Source organism: Mytilinidion resinicola (genome assembly GCF_010093595.1).
Source record: "Mytilinidion resinicola strain CBS 304.34 unplaced genomic scaffold BDZ99scaffold_5, whole genome shotgun sequence".
Lineage (NCBI taxonomy): Eukaryota > Fungi > Ascomycota > Dothideomycetes > Mytilinidiales > Mytilinidiaceae > Mytilinidion > Mytilinidion resinicola.
This window is the reverse complement of record NW_022985441.1, coordinates 1,548,355-1,567,373: the sequence shown is the minus strand read 5'-3', so window position 1 is coordinate 1,567,373 and position 19,019 is coordinate 1,548,355. Positions and strand designations below refer to the sequence as shown.

The 19,019-nt window shown below is 54.5% G+C and overlaps 8 protein-coding genes across 8 annotated transcripts; 4 read left to right on the top strand and 4 right to left on the bottom strand.

Moving 5' to 3' along the window:
• Positions 1-307: 307 nt before the first annotated feature.
• BDZ99DRAFT_568575 (uncharacterized protein) lies at positions 308-1,596 on the top strand. Its single transcript, XM_033727797.1, has 2 exons — positions 308-666; positions 714-1,596. The coding sequence occupies exons 1-2, from the start codon at positions 395-397 to the stop codon at positions 1,216-1,218; spliced, it is 777 nt and encodes a 258-aa protein (XP_033580321.1). The 5' UTR covers positions 308-394; the 3' UTR covers positions 1,219-1,596.
• Positions 1,597-1,724: 128 nt separating this feature from the next.
• On the top strand, positions 1,725-2,596 carry BDZ99DRAFT_460609 (uncharacterized protein). The gene is made up of 2 exons (XM_033719423.1): positions 1,725-1,904; positions 1,965-2,596. Exons 1-2 carry the CDS (start codon positions 1,824-1,826, stop codon positions 2,370-2,372), a joined length of 489 nt encoding a protein of 162 aa, XP_033580320.1. The 5' UTR covers positions 1,725-1,823; the 3' UTR covers positions 2,373-2,596.
• Positions 2,597-2,747: 151 nt separating this feature from the next.
• Positions 2,748-4,141, bottom strand: BDZ99DRAFT_460608 (uncharacterized protein). The gene is made up of 2 exons (XM_033719422.1): positions 3,750-4,141; positions 2,748-3,563 (listed from the first exon to the last, which is right to left on the bottom strand). The coding sequence occupies exons 1-2, from the start codon at positions 4,086-4,088 to the stop codon at positions 3,138-3,140; spliced, it is 765 nt and encodes a 254-aa protein (XP_033580319.1). The 5' UTR covers positions 4,089-4,141; the 3' UTR covers positions 2,748-3,137.
• Positions 4,142-4,195: 54 nt separating this feature from the next.
• On the top strand, positions 4,196-5,553 carry BDZ99DRAFT_460607 (uncharacterized protein). Its single transcript, XM_033719421.1, has 2 exons — positions 4,196-4,329; positions 4,385-5,553. Exon 2 carries the CDS (start codon positions 4,391-4,393, stop codon positions 5,540-5,542), a length of 1,152 nt encoding a protein of 383 aa, XP_033580318.1. The 5' UTR covers positions 4,196-4,329; positions 4,385-4,390; the 3' UTR covers positions 5,543-5,553.
• A 153-nt stretch (positions 5,554-5,706) lies between these two features.
• Positions 5,707-7,952, bottom strand: BDZ99DRAFT_254451 (MFS monocarboxylic acid transporter-like protein). The gene has a single exon (XM_033713724.1). It carries the CDS (start codon positions 7,684-7,686, stop codon positions 5,872-5,874), a length of 1,815 nt encoding a protein of 604 aa, XP_033580317.1. The 5' UTR covers positions 7,687-7,952; the 3' UTR covers positions 5,707-5,871.
• Positions 7,953-8,114: 162 nt separating this feature from the next.
• BDZ99DRAFT_507350 (uncharacterized protein) lies at positions 8,115-9,656 on the top strand. The gene is made up of 2 exons (XM_033724241.1): positions 8,115-8,622; positions 8,674-9,656. Exons 1-2 carry the CDS (start codon positions 8,152-8,154, stop codon positions 9,283-9,285), a joined length of 1,083 nt encoding a protein of 360 aa, XP_033580316.1. The 5' UTR covers positions 8,115-8,151; the 3' UTR covers positions 9,286-9,656.
• Positions 9,657-9,760: 104 nt separating this feature from the next.
• Positions 9,761-10,438, bottom strand: BDZ99DRAFT_517620 (uncharacterized protein; the record flags this gene model as incomplete). The annotated part of the gene is made up of 1 exon (XM_033725197.1): positions 9,761-10,438. The coding sequence occupies one exon, from the start codon at positions 10,436-10,438 to the stop codon at positions 9,761-9,763; it is 678 nt and encodes a 225-aa protein (XP_033580315.1).
• Positions 10,439-12,804: 2,366 nt separating this feature from the next.
• Positions 12,805-18,272, bottom strand: BDZ99DRAFT_517619 (kinesin family protein-like protein; the record flags this gene model as incomplete). The annotated part of the gene is made up of 4 exons (XM_033725196.1): positions 12,805-17,376; positions 17,425-17,603; positions 17,719-18,042; positions 18,110-18,272. The coding sequence occupies 4 exons, from the start codon at positions 18,270-18,272 to the stop codon at positions 12,805-12,807; spliced, it is 5,238 nt and encodes a 1,745-aa protein (XP_033580314.1).
• Positions 18,273-19,019: the final 747 nt, after the last annotated feature.

Sequence of the window (19,019 nt, the reverse complement as noted above, 5' to 3'; positions counted from 1 at the left end):
GCGCAGCGGGTGGCTCGTTGGCAAGGGTCCACCGCGAGCGGCCGTCCGCGAGGCGCGCATTGCGCAAAAATGCCTACCCGCCGCACAACGCGAGAGGCGCTCCGAGATCCGTACGGTAATTTGTAATCGAGGGTAGCGATCCGATCTATCAGCGGAGAAGGCGGCGACTCGTGCAGACATGAAGCCAGACAGTCGGCCAATTCGGCCTGCATAAAGAAGTGCCAAGAGATATCGCGGAGAAACGTTTTCCCCACGCCGACGAATGTTTCAAAGTAGAGTGAACGACATCGCTCTGCAGCACCGGTCGCATGTCAGATGTTTATGATGCCGCCCCAAAACATTCCCGCAGATCGTGTTTCATCATTAGTCAAGGCTCTCTGACCGCATAGCCGCCATGTCATACCATTCCCCGCGTCAGTCGCAGACGCAGTTTCAGTTCAACCCCTCCCCCCCGCCGCCGCCTCCCCCGAAACCGTCAGCCCACTCCAGCGGACAGGCAACTTCACAGCCTCCGCTCCCTCCTCTGCCGCCTGGCCAGCAGTACTATGATCAGCAGCAGCCACCTCAGCAGTATCCCCAAGGCCATTCTCAGCAGGACGCCAATGAACAGAATGGCGTACCACTGCCCGAGGACGGCTGGCTACCTGATATCATAAAAGACAAGACGTATGTAGCTTGAACCCTACAATGGTAACACGCTCAAGCGTTCTCAGGACTGTCGATCTGCACCACATCTTGCAGAATCCCGATCTACAGCATGCCATACTCCACAACCCCCAGACCACACACCCCTTGCTTCCAGCCTCGACCGCGCCGCTGCAAAGCCTCCTTTCAGCCAATCTAGCCCTTGCGGATTCCTTGAAAGCGTTGGAGTCACACCTCCAGCATCAGCGTCAGAGCACACAGTCCCGCCTCCTGTCACTGCGCGCGCTAGAACGCCAATGGCAGGCCAAGCAAGGTGAACAGGACGCTGCGCTGCGGGAATTTAGTCCACCAGCGCTATATCAGCGTCTTAGCGCCGCAGTGGGAGAGCAGGAAGCGCTGTGTCGAGGATTGGAAGAGAGCTTCCTGGACGGCGAAGCCGGCAGTGGCGCCCTAGCGAGCGAAAGAGAAGTGGCGGAGTTCGTAAGGCGGCTGAAAGAGAGTCGCAAGGTTGCCTACTTAAGAACAGAAAGAAAGGAGAGGTGGGATGCTGGGAGAGTGGGTGGCTGGAGGTGAAACCTGACACTTTGAAGCATGAAGACTTCCTGCAGAGTTGTGTTTCAACTATCTACGCCATACCATTTCGACGAAGTTGTATTGCATGGTATAATCTCGACTTAGACCTGAAGGCTATAAAGGAGTATACAAGGGAAAGACAGCCACATCTGTCCGCACGGACGATGTGCCGATGCATCTCATGATAGAGAGCTTACTAAAGCCACAAAGCACCGCACAAGGTCTTGAGTAAAAGGGGAGAAGTTAGAGAGCATGCATCAACGCTGCGTATCCGTTGAGTAAGGAGCTGGGCTCTATCATCCTCTCAAGATCTCACTCAAGAACGGGCTTCTGGATCCTGTTGGAACTATGCAAGAGGTGTGATTCAAATCTCATAGCCAAACATCTATATTTCAATTCAACGATTTTGATGGCCAAAATCCAATTTGCTATTATCGGAATCACGTGATAGCTATTTTCATGCAAATGCGGCCCAGCAAACTACATAGACCTGCGAGCTCGCGTATCTCTCTGTACCATTTCATCACCTCTTCCACTCAAACGTCCATCTTCTCGCTCTATGACATCCTCTCATATTCCTACCTATCGCCGGCATCCCACACACCATGTCAGTAGACTCCTCCGAATCTCTCGCCTTCGACGGAATATACTACCCCCTCTTCGTAACCGCAAACCTACCCATCGAGGTAAACTCCCCACTCACTACTAAACCATCACTTCGCATCTTACCCCCAACCCCACCCCAGCTCCTCAACTCCACCCTAACCCGTGCCCTAACCGAACGCTTCAACCACAACGACCCCTCCTGGAATCTGGTCGGAAGCCCATGGGTCCTCATTTCTTGCCGCACTCAGACCGTCTTCTCATACTCCACGAAACCCCCCGTGAAGCCGTTCCAAAGCGACTTCATCGGCGCTAGTATCGACGAGCTCGGCACCCTTGTCGCGAGCTCGTTCGGTAAGAATGGGCGAGGAAGCAAAGGGGTCGATTACCTCCGAAACGACCGCTTCGGCATCCTCGATGCCCGCACCGCGGAAGACGACACGCGCGCTGTACTACGTGACCAAAGAGCCCCTCCTCCCTGTCGCCGCGGCCGAGCTGCGGGTCTGCTGGGGCGGGGCTACGAGATTAGACGAAGCGTTGGTCCGGTATAAGAAGAGGAAGGCTACGCGAGAGGATTTGCGGGTGTTATTGCAGGCTATGGGGGAGGGCCCGTGGCTGGTGGGAGATTGGCAGCCGGTTGAGTTGGAGAGGGAGGTTAGCGAGGAGGAGGTGAGGGAGTATAGAGCGTTTTATACGAGGCAGAATGACTATACGAATATGATTGAGATGAGTAGGGATGAGTGGGTGGAGACGAGGTTGAGGGTGGGGTAGGCGGGGCAGGGGGTTTGCGGGATTGATCATGGGGGCGCTGTGCAGTTTCTTACGTCGTGAGAGGTGTGGTTTGATGCGGAGGGGGTGTTGAAGTAGGCTGGGTTTGGTGGAGGGTATACGGTGGGGAGGTGGTGGTTGGGATATAGGAAGTTTGGTGCAAAAGAGGATACCATTCAGACTAAGAGCCTACCCCTTAGGACACGCTTTCGAGCTAAGGAGCACCAAATAGACCCAGAACGTGTCTACAGCGCGTGTGAACGTGATGCAGGCTTTCGGTGTAATATATGCTATTTAAACCAAGAGCATCTACTTCACGATAAACCAAACGGATCCAAAGCGTGAACAATTCTAGCTTTCCACGCGCTTCATACTAAGAGAGTATACTCAACCAGAAGAAATCTGCTGCCGTGGCGCGATCAACTCATAAGATCATGACGCAGAGGAGCGGAGCAAACCAAGATATCCCACCACCTTCATAATGTACAGTATAGCACAGTCCCAGCACCGTAATATATACATTTCCCTCCCTGCCCAAAATCCCCACCTTACCAAATCCCTAACCACTTCTTCAACGGCTTCTTATACGCCGCCTCCGCCGGCCGGTCCTCCCCCGCCACAGGCGACGCACCATCTCCCTCCGCCGCTACAATCCTGTCGGCGGCCCTCAGACCAGGCCCCAGCATCTCGTCATCACTCTTCGCCGTCCACCCACCGAAACCCTGGTTCTGGTCCAGGCCGTGCGCCTTGCGATACTCAGCGCGCTTGGTGACGTCCTCAACATTCTTGCGGCGGCGCTCGGCGGTCTGCGCAGATACGTACGCAACGTGCATTTTATAGACTTCGATGAATTTGAAGAACGAGTCGATTGGGTGGGACTTGAAGTCGGCGCGGGTGGGGACGAGGTCGGCGTAGGGTGTTGTGGTGATGAAGTTTATGTAGAAGGCCCAGCTGCCGAGGGTGAGGAGAATACCCTGAAAAGAAGTTAGTGACGGGTTGTGGCTATAGGTTCTTTAGGCATTGGGGGTCAATATGCTCTTAGTGTTGCGCTTTGGTGGTATATGTTCCCATTGACTACGCGCGGCGCATCTTATGTTCGATATACGCTCCTAGAAGCAGAAACAGGCCGGGTAGATTGACGTAGAATACATGCAACGTACCAACGATATCCAAGTATGTATCCACCTATCGTGCAAGAACTTGTACAGAAAACTGTTCTTCGGCGGCATCATATGCGGGTACTTCTTTCTCGCCATCATCTCTTTCTGGGTCGCCGTCAGCTCCGGCCCATAGGACTTCGGCTTGGCTTTTGGTAGCCGGCGTCCATGCGATGGTGGATTGAATTTCTCGGGCTTCTCAAGCACGATCGGCTTGGTGGCGTCTTTGCTGGATGCATGGCGGGCGGAGAGCAGTAGAGTAGGTCGGAAAAGGCGGGTATGGGGGCGGAGGAGCTGTGCACGTGGGAGTAGGATTCGCGGTATTGAGGTTGAGGAAGCCATTAGGATTAATGGCTTGCAACAATCGTGGTCGAGGTGGTAGTGGCGGAGTGAAGATGTGCAGATGTCGTTGAATCTCGGTGGAGAGGATAAATTCTCCGAAAACACCACCTCTTGACCATGCTTCGAACTCCACCCTGCAACGCCGCAATCTCAAATGCACAGCATATAACCCTGTATCAGCACAAGACATTTACGAGAATTCGAGACGAAAACTATTAACCATTGCCATTAACACCAGATAGTGAGGCCTGACTGCCCACGGCTCACACTACCGTGTATCTAATCACCCTCCCCAGATCTCCATGGGACCGTCGCCGCCGCCCTTCTCCTCCTCGGAGTACTGGGATACACGCTTTCATTCAAACCCAAGTGCTTTCGACTGGCTCCAACCAGCATCCATTCTCGATCCGCACATCACGGCTGCTTTGCGAGACACTTCCGAAGCAACAACCCCGAATATTCTACACATTGGCTGTGGGACATCACTGCTCTCGTACCACCTCCGCGCACACGTAGATGAGCCATCCCAAATTCACAACGTAGATTTCTCGAAAGAAGCCATCGACCTAGGCAAGCGGCGGGAAGCGGAGATATTTCAAGAGCCAAACGGGGAGGGAGAGGGCAACCACGAGGGTCAAAAAAGTGCCGAAAACGTAGACAGCTCGGGAAGCACGAGTGTACCCGACGAAGTTCAGAATGGCATCAGTAGTTCAAACGGCATCAATGAGCAAAATGGTACCATCGGGCAAAATGATACCAATGGACAAAATGATACCAAAACACGCAAAGGGAGCAAAGGGTACAACAGTACCAAAAGCCCAAATGATACCAAACCCACCCCAAGTAACCCCAGCCTCGCCCGTCCCACTCCCTCTCCCACCCACATGCGCTGGACCACAGTCGACCTCCTCTCCCTCCCCTCCCTCCTCTCCGCCTGCTCCCCGGGTTCCTACACCCTCATCGTCGAGAAGTCCTGCTCCGACGCCATAGCGTGCGCTGAAGACATCCCCGTATCGCCACCGTACCCGCTGAGTATCCGGCCCGCTTCCGTCCCTTCGCTTTCCGCGTCATCCTCGTCTCCCCCCGCACAACTCCCTCCTCCCCCTCCTTCTCCTCCTTCTGCTCCTTCGTCTCCTTGTTACTACATCCACCCCCTAACCCTCCTCGCCGTCCACCTCGCCGCGCTAGCCACGCCCCACGCACGCTGGATCTGCTTGTCGTACTCCAGCGCGCGTTTCCCGTTCCTACCTGCATCCACAGACGCGGAATCAGCCGTGCCGCGGGAACTGCTCGAGCAAGGCTTCCCAGACCCAGCGGCGCTGTGGCGGCTCGAGCGGCGAGAGGCGGTAGAGACGGCGGGAGAGGGAGAGGCTGGGAAGGAGGTGCATAGGCCGAGGGTCGTGCATTGGGTGTATGTGCTTGAGAGGAGTGAGGTGGAAGTCGTGAGACGGTAGGATGGGATTTGTGGGTTGAGGGGGTGAAGGGGTGGGGGTAGCACCCAGGGGGGGGAGATCGCATACTTGAGCAAAATAGTATTGTTTGATGCACGCCCGGGGTGCTACTTGGTAATAGATGTTCGGTATGTCTGCCGAAGGCGCAAGACGTAAAGGCTACAAGTTACACCAGAAGATCGCCAATATGCAGTCGCTAATGGACAAACATGTTCCCAAAAACGCCGCGCAATGGTCTAATATCAGGAAGATAGGTATGGAAATCGTCTCGCGTCCTCTAGATCCTCCACCAACTCTATGCCCATACTCAAGGGGAGGCACCGTTGCAACAATCACACCGCAATCCCTCTCTTCATCCACCCACCCGGCCCCCTCCATGCCCAAACCCAGAGCCCGCACGCGACCCATACGCTGACAGCCATGGCCCAGAAGGTAGGCGCATAGCAGCTAGCCCCGTAACACAAGACCTCCTTCGCAGCCTCGCTTCCTACACCACCAGCCTCGGCAGCGTGCTGGTAAACAGCGGCGTAAACGGCACCCCATACTGTGGCTCCGAGGGCAGGGGCGGTGGCTAAGATGCCCCAATTGGTGCCAAAGTTTTCGACTCCCCACACAACGGAGACGACGATAGGGAGGAGCGAGAAGACGGCGCCGTAGCCGGCGCCTATGAAGGCTGAGACCCAGATGAAGCGGCCAGCGTGGTTCTGGATCACGCCGGATGCGAGGAGCAGCTGGCCGAGGGAGAGGATGAGGGAGAAGGTGAGGAGAAAGGTGACGCGGGAGACGGTGAAGCGTTTGGTTGGGGGGAGAGATTCGAGAGAGTTGCCGAGAGAGTCGGGGCCGCGGCGGTGTTGGTGGATGGGGGCTACAGGGGCGAGGATGTCGGAGAGGGTGCCGGTTAGGAGGCGGGCGGCAGTCGAGGTGATGGCGACGATGGAGACGTGGGTTGCAGGGGAGGTTGGTGGGGGCGAGGACGTATGGTGAGGGGGGGACAGGGTGCCTATTATTGTCCCTAGATTGTTGATGAAGGCTTCGCCGGGGCCGGTGACGAGGAAGACGCCCGCTGCTAACCACCACATGGTGTGGTCAGCGAGGTAGCGACGAGTCTCTTCGTTCAAAAGCCAGGTCTTTTTCCGCGCTTCTTCCTCTGCACGCTCCTTCAGTCGCTCTGCCTCGGTTTGTAAGAAGTCGAACTGTGAGTCTGAGAGGTCCCGGGCGTCCATGGTACCGTATCCGTGTATATCTGCGGCGCGATCGAAGAACTCGTCCCGTGCAAGGAGTCCACTCCGCTCGAGTTCGTCAACAGCATCGTCTATCATCCCCTCTTCGTCTACAATCTTGAGAGTAAAGGTGCCTACGAGGCCGACTCCAAGAAGCATGATTCCAAGGAAAAGGAAGAAGCGGAAGACATCCACATCCCCTCGGCTTCCATCTGGGTTCTTCTCGTACAGCAACCGACTCCCAACCTGGCTCTGCCACATTCCACTGAGGCCGAATGCTGCGATGGGGACGGCGAGGGCCACTCCCTTGGCGTTTCCTCTCCCGAAGTTCTTCGCACATGTTGTGACGGCAGAAAGGTACATGCAGCTCGTGCCCATGCCAATAGCAACGAATGCCACTACCATTAACCCGAATGGCCATCCCTCCCCTCCAGCAGACGGCGGCGGTCCGCTCTGGTAGGCAAAGGCGGCGAGTAGGTATCCGACGCCGAAGAAGAGACCAGACAGGAACGAGGGTATGCCGGGCCCGAGCCGGTCACAGAGGTAGCCAAACGCCGGGACAGGTAGGTACATGGCCAGCTCGGCCGTGATAGAGACGATGTTGACCTGGAACTGGGTGTAATGCAACCGGGACTGGAACAGATGGCCGTAGAGACTGTAAGCCGTGATACTGCCTGCGCATAGGCAGTTCACGATGGCCCACACGAAGGTCAGCCATCGGAGGATGTGGCGCTGCATCAGGCGGCGGTCGCGTTCCACGATGCCCTCTGCTACCTGCTCGAAGAAGCTGCCGGAACAGCTGGTGTCTTGACTGAGGCGGTTGGAGTCGCTTTCGGTGTCGGGCTGGAGGAGAGGCCGGCGCGCGTCGGCAGGAGTGCGGTAGTCGAGCTTGTCGATGCCATTAGACGAACTGGGCGCGTGAGGCATGGCGGGTGTAACAGCGGGCGGTGGGGGGCTAAGAATGCATTGGACTGAGATATAGGGGGTGCCGAGTACAGGAGCACAGCGAGTGTTGATGGCGGTCCAAGGCAACGAAGCGCGGACTGCGTCGTGGTGCTGTCACCGCTGGCAGGGCTGTACCTAGATGAGGTCTGCCGTCATCAGGGCCGTTTGCTATTGGAGGACACTTCGTCCTCTTGGCATTTGATGCATTCCTTGAGACAAAGCTCCAGATGACACCGTCAGAAGACCTCGACCTAATTTCTGATTCGATGTAATATTGTGATAGCACTCAGCTCTGGATAGCTTACATGCAGGAGTCCTTCGGCGTACTAACCGTTTCGTCAACTACTACACAGGAATATTTCAGTCCCAATTTCTGATTGGTCCACTTTTCTGCATTTTCGACTCCAAAAGACGGCGCTCCAGCACATCCCACCACCACGCGACAACATGGCTCCCGTACAAGCGCAAGTGCTGCTCTCCCCCGCCGAACTCTCTTACCTACACTCATCGCTGTCTCTGGATCCGCCTATCCGCCCTGATGGCCGCTCGCCGACGCAATTCCGTCCTTTGGTAGCTGAAAGCGACATCCTACCCGGCGCAAACGGGAGTGCTCGAGTGTGTTTCGCAGACGGGACCGAAGCAATAGTAGGAGTCAAGGCTGAAGTAGAGAAGTCACAATGGCAGCCTACGCCGGATAAAGAGACGGCCGATGTAGACATGGATGACGAGGAAGAGGAAGAAACAGGCGTGGGCGAGAACTCGTGGGTGGAGATGAGCATTGAGATCCCAGGCTTCCGAGACGATGATTCATTACCTGTGTTCCTCTCAGCCATGCTTACAGAAGCTTTGCTAGCCAGTGGAGACCTCAAAGACCGGCTTTACATCAACCAACGGTTCCACTGGAAGCTCTACGTCGATGTGAGTACTCTACATGGTAGCAATTAGGCGCTTGAGCTAACACAAGCATAGATTCTCCTCCTCTCTCCTCCACTCTCATACCCTCTACCCCTCCTGTCTTTGACCACCCACCTCGCCCTCCTCTCCGCCCGCCTCCCCGCTTTGAAGTCCGAGAAAGAGGAAGACCCCCTCTTCGACGACGATTGGGAGGCATCCACGCCTATATACCCCCGTTCGGGCCGCCAGAAGCCCTACAGCGCATATCTAGACAAGCCTCCCGTGACTCTACTCGTCATGGCAGTTGGCCAAAACATCATATTCGATCCCAGCAAAGAGGAACTAGCAGTAGCCGAAGCTGTGCTGGCAGTATCATGCGCAGCATCACAATCCAAGACGTCCGAAGCTGTCCGCCTACTTACAATCCGGACGATTGACCCTCCATCCCGTCTTACACCCCCAGGTATTCCCAACCTGCTCAACTCGGCCACTGGAGGCGTTGTTCCGGTTTCAAGTACGGATGCTATGGCTCAGCGCGAAGCAATGAGTTTGCTAGGTGTGTGGACGCCGCCAAGAGGTGGTATCAAGAGGAACTTGGTTGGAAGAGTTCTAAAGATCGTAGTCGAAAAAGGAGGCGTAGCTGAGGAAGTGCTGGAGGCGCTGGAGAAAGTTGAGGTGGAAAGCTGAGCCAATGCTTGAAAACGGCGGTATCGCAACCTTCGGTCTTCAAACCACGGCAGAACTACCGTTCACTAAGTACGCAACGCGTCAAGCCCAGGAAGCCCGCGGGCACTTCGCCATTACTAGGACCAACAGCCTAGTCCGTGTGCTTAGACGGTGAGTAGCATCAACATCGTTGAAAGTTGAATTGAAGACAAACGGTAAAGCTTCGTGTTGTACACGACGATTTTCAGCGTTCTCTCGAAATCTGTTTATATCCCATCAGGAACGGAAGGTTCCTACAAAGTATATACCCCAAGTCGCGATCATGCAATCGTACGGTTTCAAATGGTCTTAATGGAAACAGTTCAATTTCACACGTTAGAATGGCATCCAGCCTTGCCGTTTTAGTTTACATCTGGCCACCCTTTAAACTCACCGCATAGATTTCTCGATTCGTACCATTCATGTCATAAGCCAACTTATCTACGCCCCGAAATACTCAAATCTCTCCCTTTATGAACCTTAAACCCAACCCTATCGGCTCCATCCCATTTTCACTTTCCTTTCCAATCCCCTCCACCGCAATTTTCGGCACCACGTCCCTCCTCTGCTTTGCTGTTTCTTCAACACTCCTCCTGTATACAAACTCATACATGCCCGCCCACTTCTCATAAGACCCCATCTCCCGCCAATACTCCTTATCTAGCAGCTTCGCCAACCATCCGCTCTTGTCATCCGCCGACGCAGCAACCGTCTCCAGCTTCTGCAACACCTCAGAACGTTCCCCCAACAGCTCTCTCCATGGGCTGACACGATCCATGTTGATGCTTAGCCCGTTCGCAACTCCCACTGAATTAGAAGTCGGCTTCTCCGGAGTGGTATTCGAGCTATTCGCTCGACTTTCCACCCGCGACGCAAACTTCCGCCGATACACCTCTATCTCGGTCGGGATCTCGGCGCCCGCCGCGACCTTGCGGCGGAATGCGTCGATCATGTCGCTAATGTAGAGTTTTAGCTCCCAGCGTTGGCGGGAGAGCTCCGTCTCGTCCTGCATATTCTGGTAGGTGCTCTTAGACAGTAAACGGGAGATAGACTTGATGGAACTTCTCGCCGTTTTGTAATCAGAGAGAGACAGGGAGGGTGCCTCCTCGTCGGATTGAGATGCTGAGGAAGACATGGTGAGGACTAGAAGTTTGGAAGAGCAGGTTCTTGGGGCGTATGGCGCGGATTGCCCTCAGGCGACGTTTCATAAGTTAAGAATAAAACGACATGAATCAATAGAAGACTAGACCATCCTCTTGAGTAACAACGGGCCCGGCACCCCTCTCGTCTATCGTACGTCTGTACCATAATAACATCCTTCAGTCCTACGGCCAACCCCCTCTACACAACCAATTGCAACTCGATCCACAGATGCTTCCATATCCGCTCCATAGGATGCACCATTGTCTCCCCTCGTCGCCCCTTCGTTGGCTCCTGAAAGAAACATCAACTCTTGTTCGCTTCGCACATCTAACCATCCTCTTTCTCCACCCTCCACCCTCTACCCTTCTTCTCCACCCTCTACCTTCCACCCTCTGCCTTCCACCCTCCTCTTCCCACATACCCTATCAACCCCCCGAACCACCTCTCTCTCCCCCCTACTGCTCCAACTCCAACGCCAACCCCACCTGATGCCCGCCCGCCTTCACCTGCGGCACCACCACCCTTTCCTCAGCCTCGCCCTCTGTCCCCGTCGGTATGATGCTTGGCTCCGATGAAGCAGCCTCAGGCTCCGTCGAACCCGCCAGTGGCTGAGACAATGGGATGCCGTACCCAGCGCCACACCCAGACGAGCCAGGTCTCGGGCTCGTTGGTCATTCTGCGGGGTTGGGGTTGTTGGGGGCGGGTAGGAAGGGGAGAGTGGGGTGGTTACTTTAGTTTAGGATTTTGGGGGGGGGGGGGGAGAGAGGGGGTTGGAAGGACGAGAAGGGTTGAGAGGGTTGAGAGGACTGATAAAAAAAAACTGGGAAAAACAGCTATTCGTGTATCGTGTGAAGACAGAGATAGAAAAGCTCGCTTGCAAAACCGTGAGTTCGAGCGTGGGCGTGCGTGGTTCCTAGGAAGTACACCTCACCACATTTTCGTGCATATCCTCGACAGGAATTCGCTCCAGCTGACTGACCACCATCCGTAGTTAGACACATTTTCGCTTCTTTTCTTTTTCTTTTGCTTTCTTTCGGGGGAGTCCCATCACCAAAGGCGCTCAGATCCACATTTGGGCGATCCGTGCAAGCGATAGCCCGTGCATGCCGGACGCGTATCGTGCCGCACACGATCCAGATTTATCGGAAAACCACCCGGGCAATCTGAGAGCGCATAGCCACCATGCCTGAAGTGACGAGTTGGGAAGACGTGGTGTCCGCCTATTTGCTGGCTTTGATCGTGGTGGATCGCGGCTGTGGATGAAGGAATTCTGTGGAAATGGTGTGCGGCTCATATTACTCTAACAAGAAATGCCATTTAGTCACGTCGTCACGTCATAGAGGAAGCAAAGAAAATATAAGAACCGTCTCCATTTGACTCTCAAAAAGAAACCACACGCACACAAAAAGCTATCTAAGACGGCCTTGTAAGGGAGGGGGTATGTAACTGAGCAGCTAACCGCACGCAACCGGTCCGTCGCCGCACACAAAGGCAGCTCGTAGAAAATGCTTATCTACTTTCTCGCCAGGCCAGAGGAGCCGCAAAATAGCAAGAACAAGCAAGAAACACTGAAATTGGGGGAATATGCTCCCAAGCCGGATGATTTCATCCTTCCTTCCTTCGCTCATTTCAAATGTGTGATTTCTTTCTTTCTTTCCCGTAATTAGCTCGATTCTCATATTCCCCGCCATATCTCTCCCACTGAATGAGGAAAGAGAAGAAAAGATTTGTGTTTCCCCATCCCTTCCTCCAAGAGACAATTTTACCGGTAAGCCTCGAATTATGTCGTTGAAGAAAGGAAAGTAGAAAGACAGGGGAGGCCCCAGAAAGAGAAGAAGTCCCATAAAGCCGCTTGTTTAATAAAAGTTGTAAAGTCCACCAAACACCAAGCAAAATGTGGAGGGTGTGTGAAGGCAAGATTCGGCATAAAAGACATTGGGTGAAGGGTATTGAAAGGTTTGTGCTGGGTTAAAGAGTTACAGAAAGACATCAAGGAAGGAAAAGAGATGAGGATTCGCTTGTCTTCGTGCGATTAGAAAAAGCTTTTCCGTTTCGATTTGACCATAATTTCCTCGCCAGCATTGGAAAACAGGTTGGAGGGTATGAACTGGTCCAAAAGCATCGTTTCAGATCGTCTACGTAACGACATGTTTGCAACCGGAAGATGTGCAAAGAAGGCAAGAAGCAAAAAGTATGTTGTATGGGGGTATGAAACAGTGTTCCGTCGTCCGAATAGCGCCAAAGAATCCGAAAAAAAGGTCGGTGTCGTGAACGTGTGCAAAAAGGGGTGAGATGTATCGTTTGGAGATCTGATTTGCTCCGTCTCAGAGCGCCGTCAAGTTTGTGCTGCAGATCCAACTAGAAGCAGTTGAGTGTGCCCTTCGACTTCTTCTTGTTCTGGTTCTTGCTCAGAGTTGCCATTCGAGCCTCAAGGTGGGCACGTTCGGCTTCAACACGCAATCTAGCGCTTCGTTCTTCCTCAACTGCTTGCAGCGAGTGGCGGGCGAGGCTACGCTCTTTCCTCATGGCAACAACCTCTTCTTCTAGTGTGTTGCACTTCTTCTTCCATGACTCCATCTCCGCCTTCGTCTTCGTGCTAGACGACTCGAGGTCAGTCAAGGCATCTTCGAGGGTAGCAGTAAGCTGCTTCTCGGCGAATAGATGCTTCTCTATGGTTCGAATGCGGGCCTCCTGATCTTCAACTAGCTGCGCATGTGCGATGTCTTTGCTCTGGTGACGAGATGTAGGCGGTGAAGGAGCATTGACACCAGTTGGTGGAGGGCTTCCTGGGAGCGGCGGCAGGGGAATCGCTGGTGGAGGTGATGGTAGAGAAGTGTGAGACGCGCTCTTTCGGAGGTTGGAGTTTGCAGAATTCGATCGCTGAAGAGAGGCATCCCTGGGGTCCAGAGACTCGCGGTGTTGCGAATTGCGCTTTGTATCTCCAAGCTGGGACTCGAGCAGTGCGATTCTCGCCTGAGCTTCGTCCAATTGTCGCTCTAGTTCATGCTTTGCTTGATTGATCCCCTCGTACTGAACTTGACGTTCGGTCTGGAGTGCGGAAAGCCTATTGTTGGCCATCTCATGCTGATCCCAGTTCTGGCTGAGTTGGTCTTCCAGCTCTTGTACTAAGTTAGAGCTCTTCTTCTCCTTCTCACTGACCTTCTCAAGCTCCTTCAAGGTATCTGCATTGATAGACTTGAGTTCCCCAACTGCACTTTCCAAAGCAGTGACATTAGCTGCCGCGGTTGAAAGCTCGGCCCGAGCAGCCTCCAAGTCTTTAGAGGCTTGCTCGTATTGAGCGAGGAGAGTCTTTCTGCCTTCCACAAGTGATTCAAGGTGAGACTGGAGCCTGTCCGCATCTGTGTCCTCGTTCAATACCTTGGAAGCAGCCGCCAGAAGGTTGGTCAATGTTCCCTGGGCCTTCTCGAGCTCTGTCTGAATGATGTATGTGCTGTCCTGGTGTTGAGACTGCGCCTTCGCTAGCTCCTCCTTGAGCGCAGCAGTGGCGGCAGCATGCTCGCTCAATTGAGCTGCAAGCTTCTCATTCGACTCATTTTGAACAGCGATTAGCTGATTCGCATGAGACTCCTTCATGGATTCGAGGCTTTGCTGGTTGATAGCCATGGCAGACTTGTGCTCCTCAAGCTGGTTCTCTAGGTTCGACACCAAAGACCGGTGTGTACGCAACTCTTTCTCGGTGAGTTCCCTTGAGTTGGAGTCCTCCTCAACCTGCTTGATGATGTTGGCGTGGGACTGCTCGAGTTCGGCAAGACGAGCTGCATTGCTAGCAGCTTTAGATTTGTGATGGTCGATCTCCTGTTGCAGGTTGGCCACAACTTCTCCATGTTGCGCTCCCGATTGCTCCTCCAGTGCCACATTCTGAGCCTGCATGTTACGCATCTCAGTCTCCAAATTTCGGATGGTTTCCTGAAGGTCCCTTTCGGACTGCTTCATAGATTGCACGCTAGCGTCGTGCTTGGATTGCCACTTTTGAACTTCTTCCTGGAGTTCGATGATTTGCTTCTGATGGCTCTCGGCGTTGGCAGATCCTAATTCTCGGGATGCCTCTGGGGCGGGTGTCTCGACAAATTGGCCGGGCATCGGGGACGCGGGCTCTTCCGGTAAGTTGTGAGCCCGTAGAGAAGACCTGAGGCTCTCAACCTGATTCTGCAATTCTTGTTCCCGGCTAGAGTGGCTTTCCTTGAGCGCTTCGATCTGGCCCTCACTCTGCAATAACTGATCGCGCATGGAAGACACGACAGAGATGTCCAGTGGGGAAGATGCTTTCAAGCTGGACCGTTCCTTCTGAAGGCCACTAATGAACTTCATCTTGCTCTCCATTTCTTTGCGCACTGATGCAACCTCGTTCTCCAGTGCTGTGACACGCTCTGAACGTGAGTGGAGTTCTGTCATGATGGCGTTGAGGTTCACTTCGAAATTCTGGATAACGTCGGGCTGATCTTCGAAGTTCTCGAGGGCCAGATTACGAAGCGACGCAAACGAACGATTCGCCCGATCAGTAGCAACGACGTTCTGGCTCGACTTGCGACGGATAATCTGTATCGTAGGTGAAGACGGGCGAGCCATCTGGGCCTTCTGAACTTCGGACTTCAGCTCCTCGACGTAGTCAAGGGTGTCTTGGTGTTTCTCGTGTAGCTCCTCATAGCTGCGATTGAGCTCTGCAACACGCTGCTCCTTCTCTGCATGCAATCTCTTCAACATCTCCATCTCCTGAGCCAGTGTGGCCTCGTCCTGCGCCTCCGAGTGGTCCGCAAAACCGGCGTTAACTTGCGCTGTCTCAGCATCAGATGTGTCGGCTGTGTTGAACGAGTCGTCCTCCATATTGGAGGCACCAGTAGACTCCCCAAGCAAGGACAATTCCGATGACAAGGTCCGCGAGGATGACGGTTGTCCGTCTGCTTCTCTTAGCCCGTTCACCCCCGCGTCCGCTAAAAAAGATGATGGTCGAGATGATGTAGAGGAAGGTGTACGGTGGCGCGCTTCATCCACAGTATCCTGTAGTGCAGCCAAAGTTCGCAGTGCTTCCTGGTACTTATTGGCGAGCTTTTCAAAATCCACGACAGTAGTTTCGTGCTCCATGCGCAGATCGAAAAGCTCCTGCGTGACATTTTCAAGCTTGTCGGCAACGAATTTTGATTGCGCCGGGCTTTGAGTTAGATCGTTCAACTCCGTAGGGGCTAAGCTTTCGGTTTGCTCGTGCTCGTGGTCCTCGGTTCGCTCCCCATCAACGGCGTGAGATTCAGAGGCTCCGGCAGACGTTGGTCGCTCGAGATCCTCCTCTTCGATTGACTCGACATGGCCATTCAGCTGCCTAGTACTGCTCCCGACGGAAGACCTCTTCTCGAGGAATGGGTCGCTATCTTTCTTCGAGTGCCCGTTTACAAGCGATTCGGTGTCGTTGGCGTCGGTGCGGCGGATGTCATCTAGCTCGTAGAGCAGATTGTCGAGCTTCCCTATGCTTCGCTGGCGTTCAACAACGTGTGTTAGGCGATCAATCTCTCTTTGCATCATCTCATGGTCCTGATCCGCCTCTGCGAGCCGCTCTTCGAGCGTAGAAATGTACTCCTCACAGCTAGCCTCATTCTCCTTAGTTCTCGCCAGCTCTTTCCGGAGCTCTTGAATAACAGTACTGCTCTTCTCTTCCCCAGATATCACACCATCTACTCTAGCCTCGAGGTCGCGCAGATATTGCTCGTTGTTTGCTTCACGATCCGCAGATTTCTGGATTCTAGCCTGAAGCTGTTGGGCATGGCTCTCCAGGTACGCGATCTTCGTCTCCCTTTCGAGCAATGAACTTTCGTTGTTGGACAAAGAACTCCTAGTATTAGACAGGTTTGCCTCCAAAGACTGGATAGTCCGTTCGTATTCCAACACTACCTGCTCCACAGCTTCAGCAAACGAGCTGGACCGTTTCAGCCTCTCTAGCGCGTTGTCGCCTATCGTATCCTTGAGGGTCGGCGTGTCTTCGGAGTTGCCGCCTTCGCGAACTTTCGAGATTTCAGAGATGAGCTTTGCGTGACGGTTACTAAGCTTTGAAAAGTTCTCCTGCATATCCAACAGCTGGTTCTGGAGATCGGCTTCGCGTTCGTTCTGCCGTTCGGCCCTCTCTTGGGGAGCATTCTTCTTTCTTTCTGTCCTCTCGGACAATCGGATCTGATCACGCAGAAAAGACACTTCTGCCCGTAACCGCTCGATTGTTGCTTGTTTGTCACTGTCGTCGGAGGTTTGCTGGATTTGCGGCTTGCTTTGAATAGCTCTGGCTCGCTGCGCATATTGGACAGTGTTCAGTGTCTCGCTGAGATGGAATTCGACGGGATTCACACATGCCACCATATATGTGATGGCGTTACCTCCGAGAGAGTCCTGAAGGAGCCGGGTGAGTCTCGAATCGCGGTAGGAAACGTGTGATCCAGCTGCTCGGGACGACAGCTGCGAGATAACTTTCCCTAGACTGGCAAGACCAGCATTGATCGAAATCCCTTCCTTCGCTCGATCTCCGAGGGCTTGCGTGTTCTTCAACCGCTCACTCCCAGCCAGATCGACGAAATGGAGCTTGCTGTCCACCGTGACCCAGTTCTCGTTACCACCGGACATGGCCTCAATTGGTACCGAAAATCGCTTTTCTCGGGCGGAAGTGGGTGCAGTGGAGCTCTTTTTCTGGATAAGATTCAGGGAGAATACCGCATGTGAACGGGAGGATTTAGCATTAACAGCCGTCGCGTCTGTCTGTCGGATAGAGGAACCGAAATTCAGTGCGTTGAGCAAGTCCTCGACTGAGTTGATGGTAATTTGGGTGAGTCCTGTCAGAAGGATCCTGCCTTTAGTATCCTCTCGTATGGACACTGTGGTGCGTTCGTGCATAGGAACATGCTCGGGGACCAGAAGATCTCGTAGCTGCTCATTGTATATCTAATACAGGTTAGATGTACGCCGCGTGCCTTGATTGGAAAACAGTACCTCAACATAGGTGGCCTTCAACTGCCAGCTCTTGTCTGCAGGCTTTGAGAGATTCGACGCGGCTGGAAGGCCAACTGTGGAGTATCTGGACGGGGCACGAAGCCCTGTACCGGGCCTGCGTCCGGCCGGTCTTCCTGTGAGTTTCTCGAACAGCAAATCCGCAGCTCGAGGAATGACACCTGAAGGGTCGTTAGCGGACATTCACAACCATGGCGTAGTGCTGCGCAGAGACTATGAGAGTCGAAGATGGATAGGCCAAGAGAGAAAGGCCAAGAGATTCGAAATGGGCCATACCCATGATTTTTGGATCGGCTTGCTCGGCGGGTCCGGTGGTACCCATGGTATAGGACTTTCCAGCGCCCGATTGCCCGTAGGCCAGGATGGAGACATTGTAGCCCTGCACGAAAGAGTTTACGCTCTCGCAGAGGTACTCCCACACGCCTTCTTGGTCGGTGTCCTCGCCGAAGACGCGATCAAACACAAACAACTTCTTGCCCTGGGCGGATTCGACGGTGAGATTTGTTTCGGTGGCGGTAGCACATGTCGAGGCGCGGAATCGCTGGGGCACGAGCTCGTAGCCTGGATCTGAGGGTTTAAGTGGAGGTCGGACGCGGACAGCTGCATTAGACGTCAGTTGTTGATGCTCGTCGCGGGGAAGGGTGCATGTGTATACGCGCCAACCTACCGACTTTCACTGCAGTCTTGCCGTCCTCGTCAGACGCGCGACTGCCGCCGCCGCCGTGCTTGCTGCTCATGCTCATGCGACTTGAGCTGCGGTTCGGGCGGATCATGGCAGACATGGGGCGCTGGATCCCGCCAGCTGGAGACCCGGGAGGTGAGGATGCCATGTGGGCGGGCAGGCGGCCGCTCTTGGGCGGTGGAGGGGCGTGCGCAATGGTTCCTTGGGTGCTCTGGTTAAGCAGCTGGGTGCCGTGGGAGAATTGCCGGGTCGCAGGTAGGTGGGTGGGGAGAGTTGTGGCTGGGCATGCGAAATGGTTGGTGAAGCGACGCGCAACGTGGACGCTGGCTGTAGGCGGGAGAGCAGCCGGGCCGTAACAGCACTATGCGGCAGAGAGGATGGCGGGCGGGAGGAGTGAATGTAAGTATGAGGAGTGCAGGCCGAGGGCGACGATGTTTTTTTGCGAGCGATGGGCGCGCGCAGGCACCGTTGCGGAGGAGGGATAGTGCACGCTGCTCGGGGGCTAACTAGTTCCAGGGGTAACAGAGGTGATAGGAGAGCTGCTGGCTGCGTGGGCGCGGAAAAGCCGCCAAGCATGGGCGACGGTGGAGCGGCTAGGCTGCGCAAGATGCTGGAGATGCCCCTGCGCCGGCCGCTGTGGCAGGGTCGTGGGTGGTGGGCGCTGCGGGCGTGATCGCGACGCGTTTTGTTGTTGTGCTGTGCTGCAATAGATGCGCTCCAGACAGACATTCACCCGCGGCGTGTTCGCAGCGTGATGCCTCCTCGACGCTGAGGATTGTCCTACGGCGCACAGCGGGCGAGTGCGCTCCCGATGGATGCCACACGCCGAGGAGATTGGCAGCAGAGACATCACATCGCAGCTCGTCCGCGCCTCATTCCAGCACAATTCTGCTCC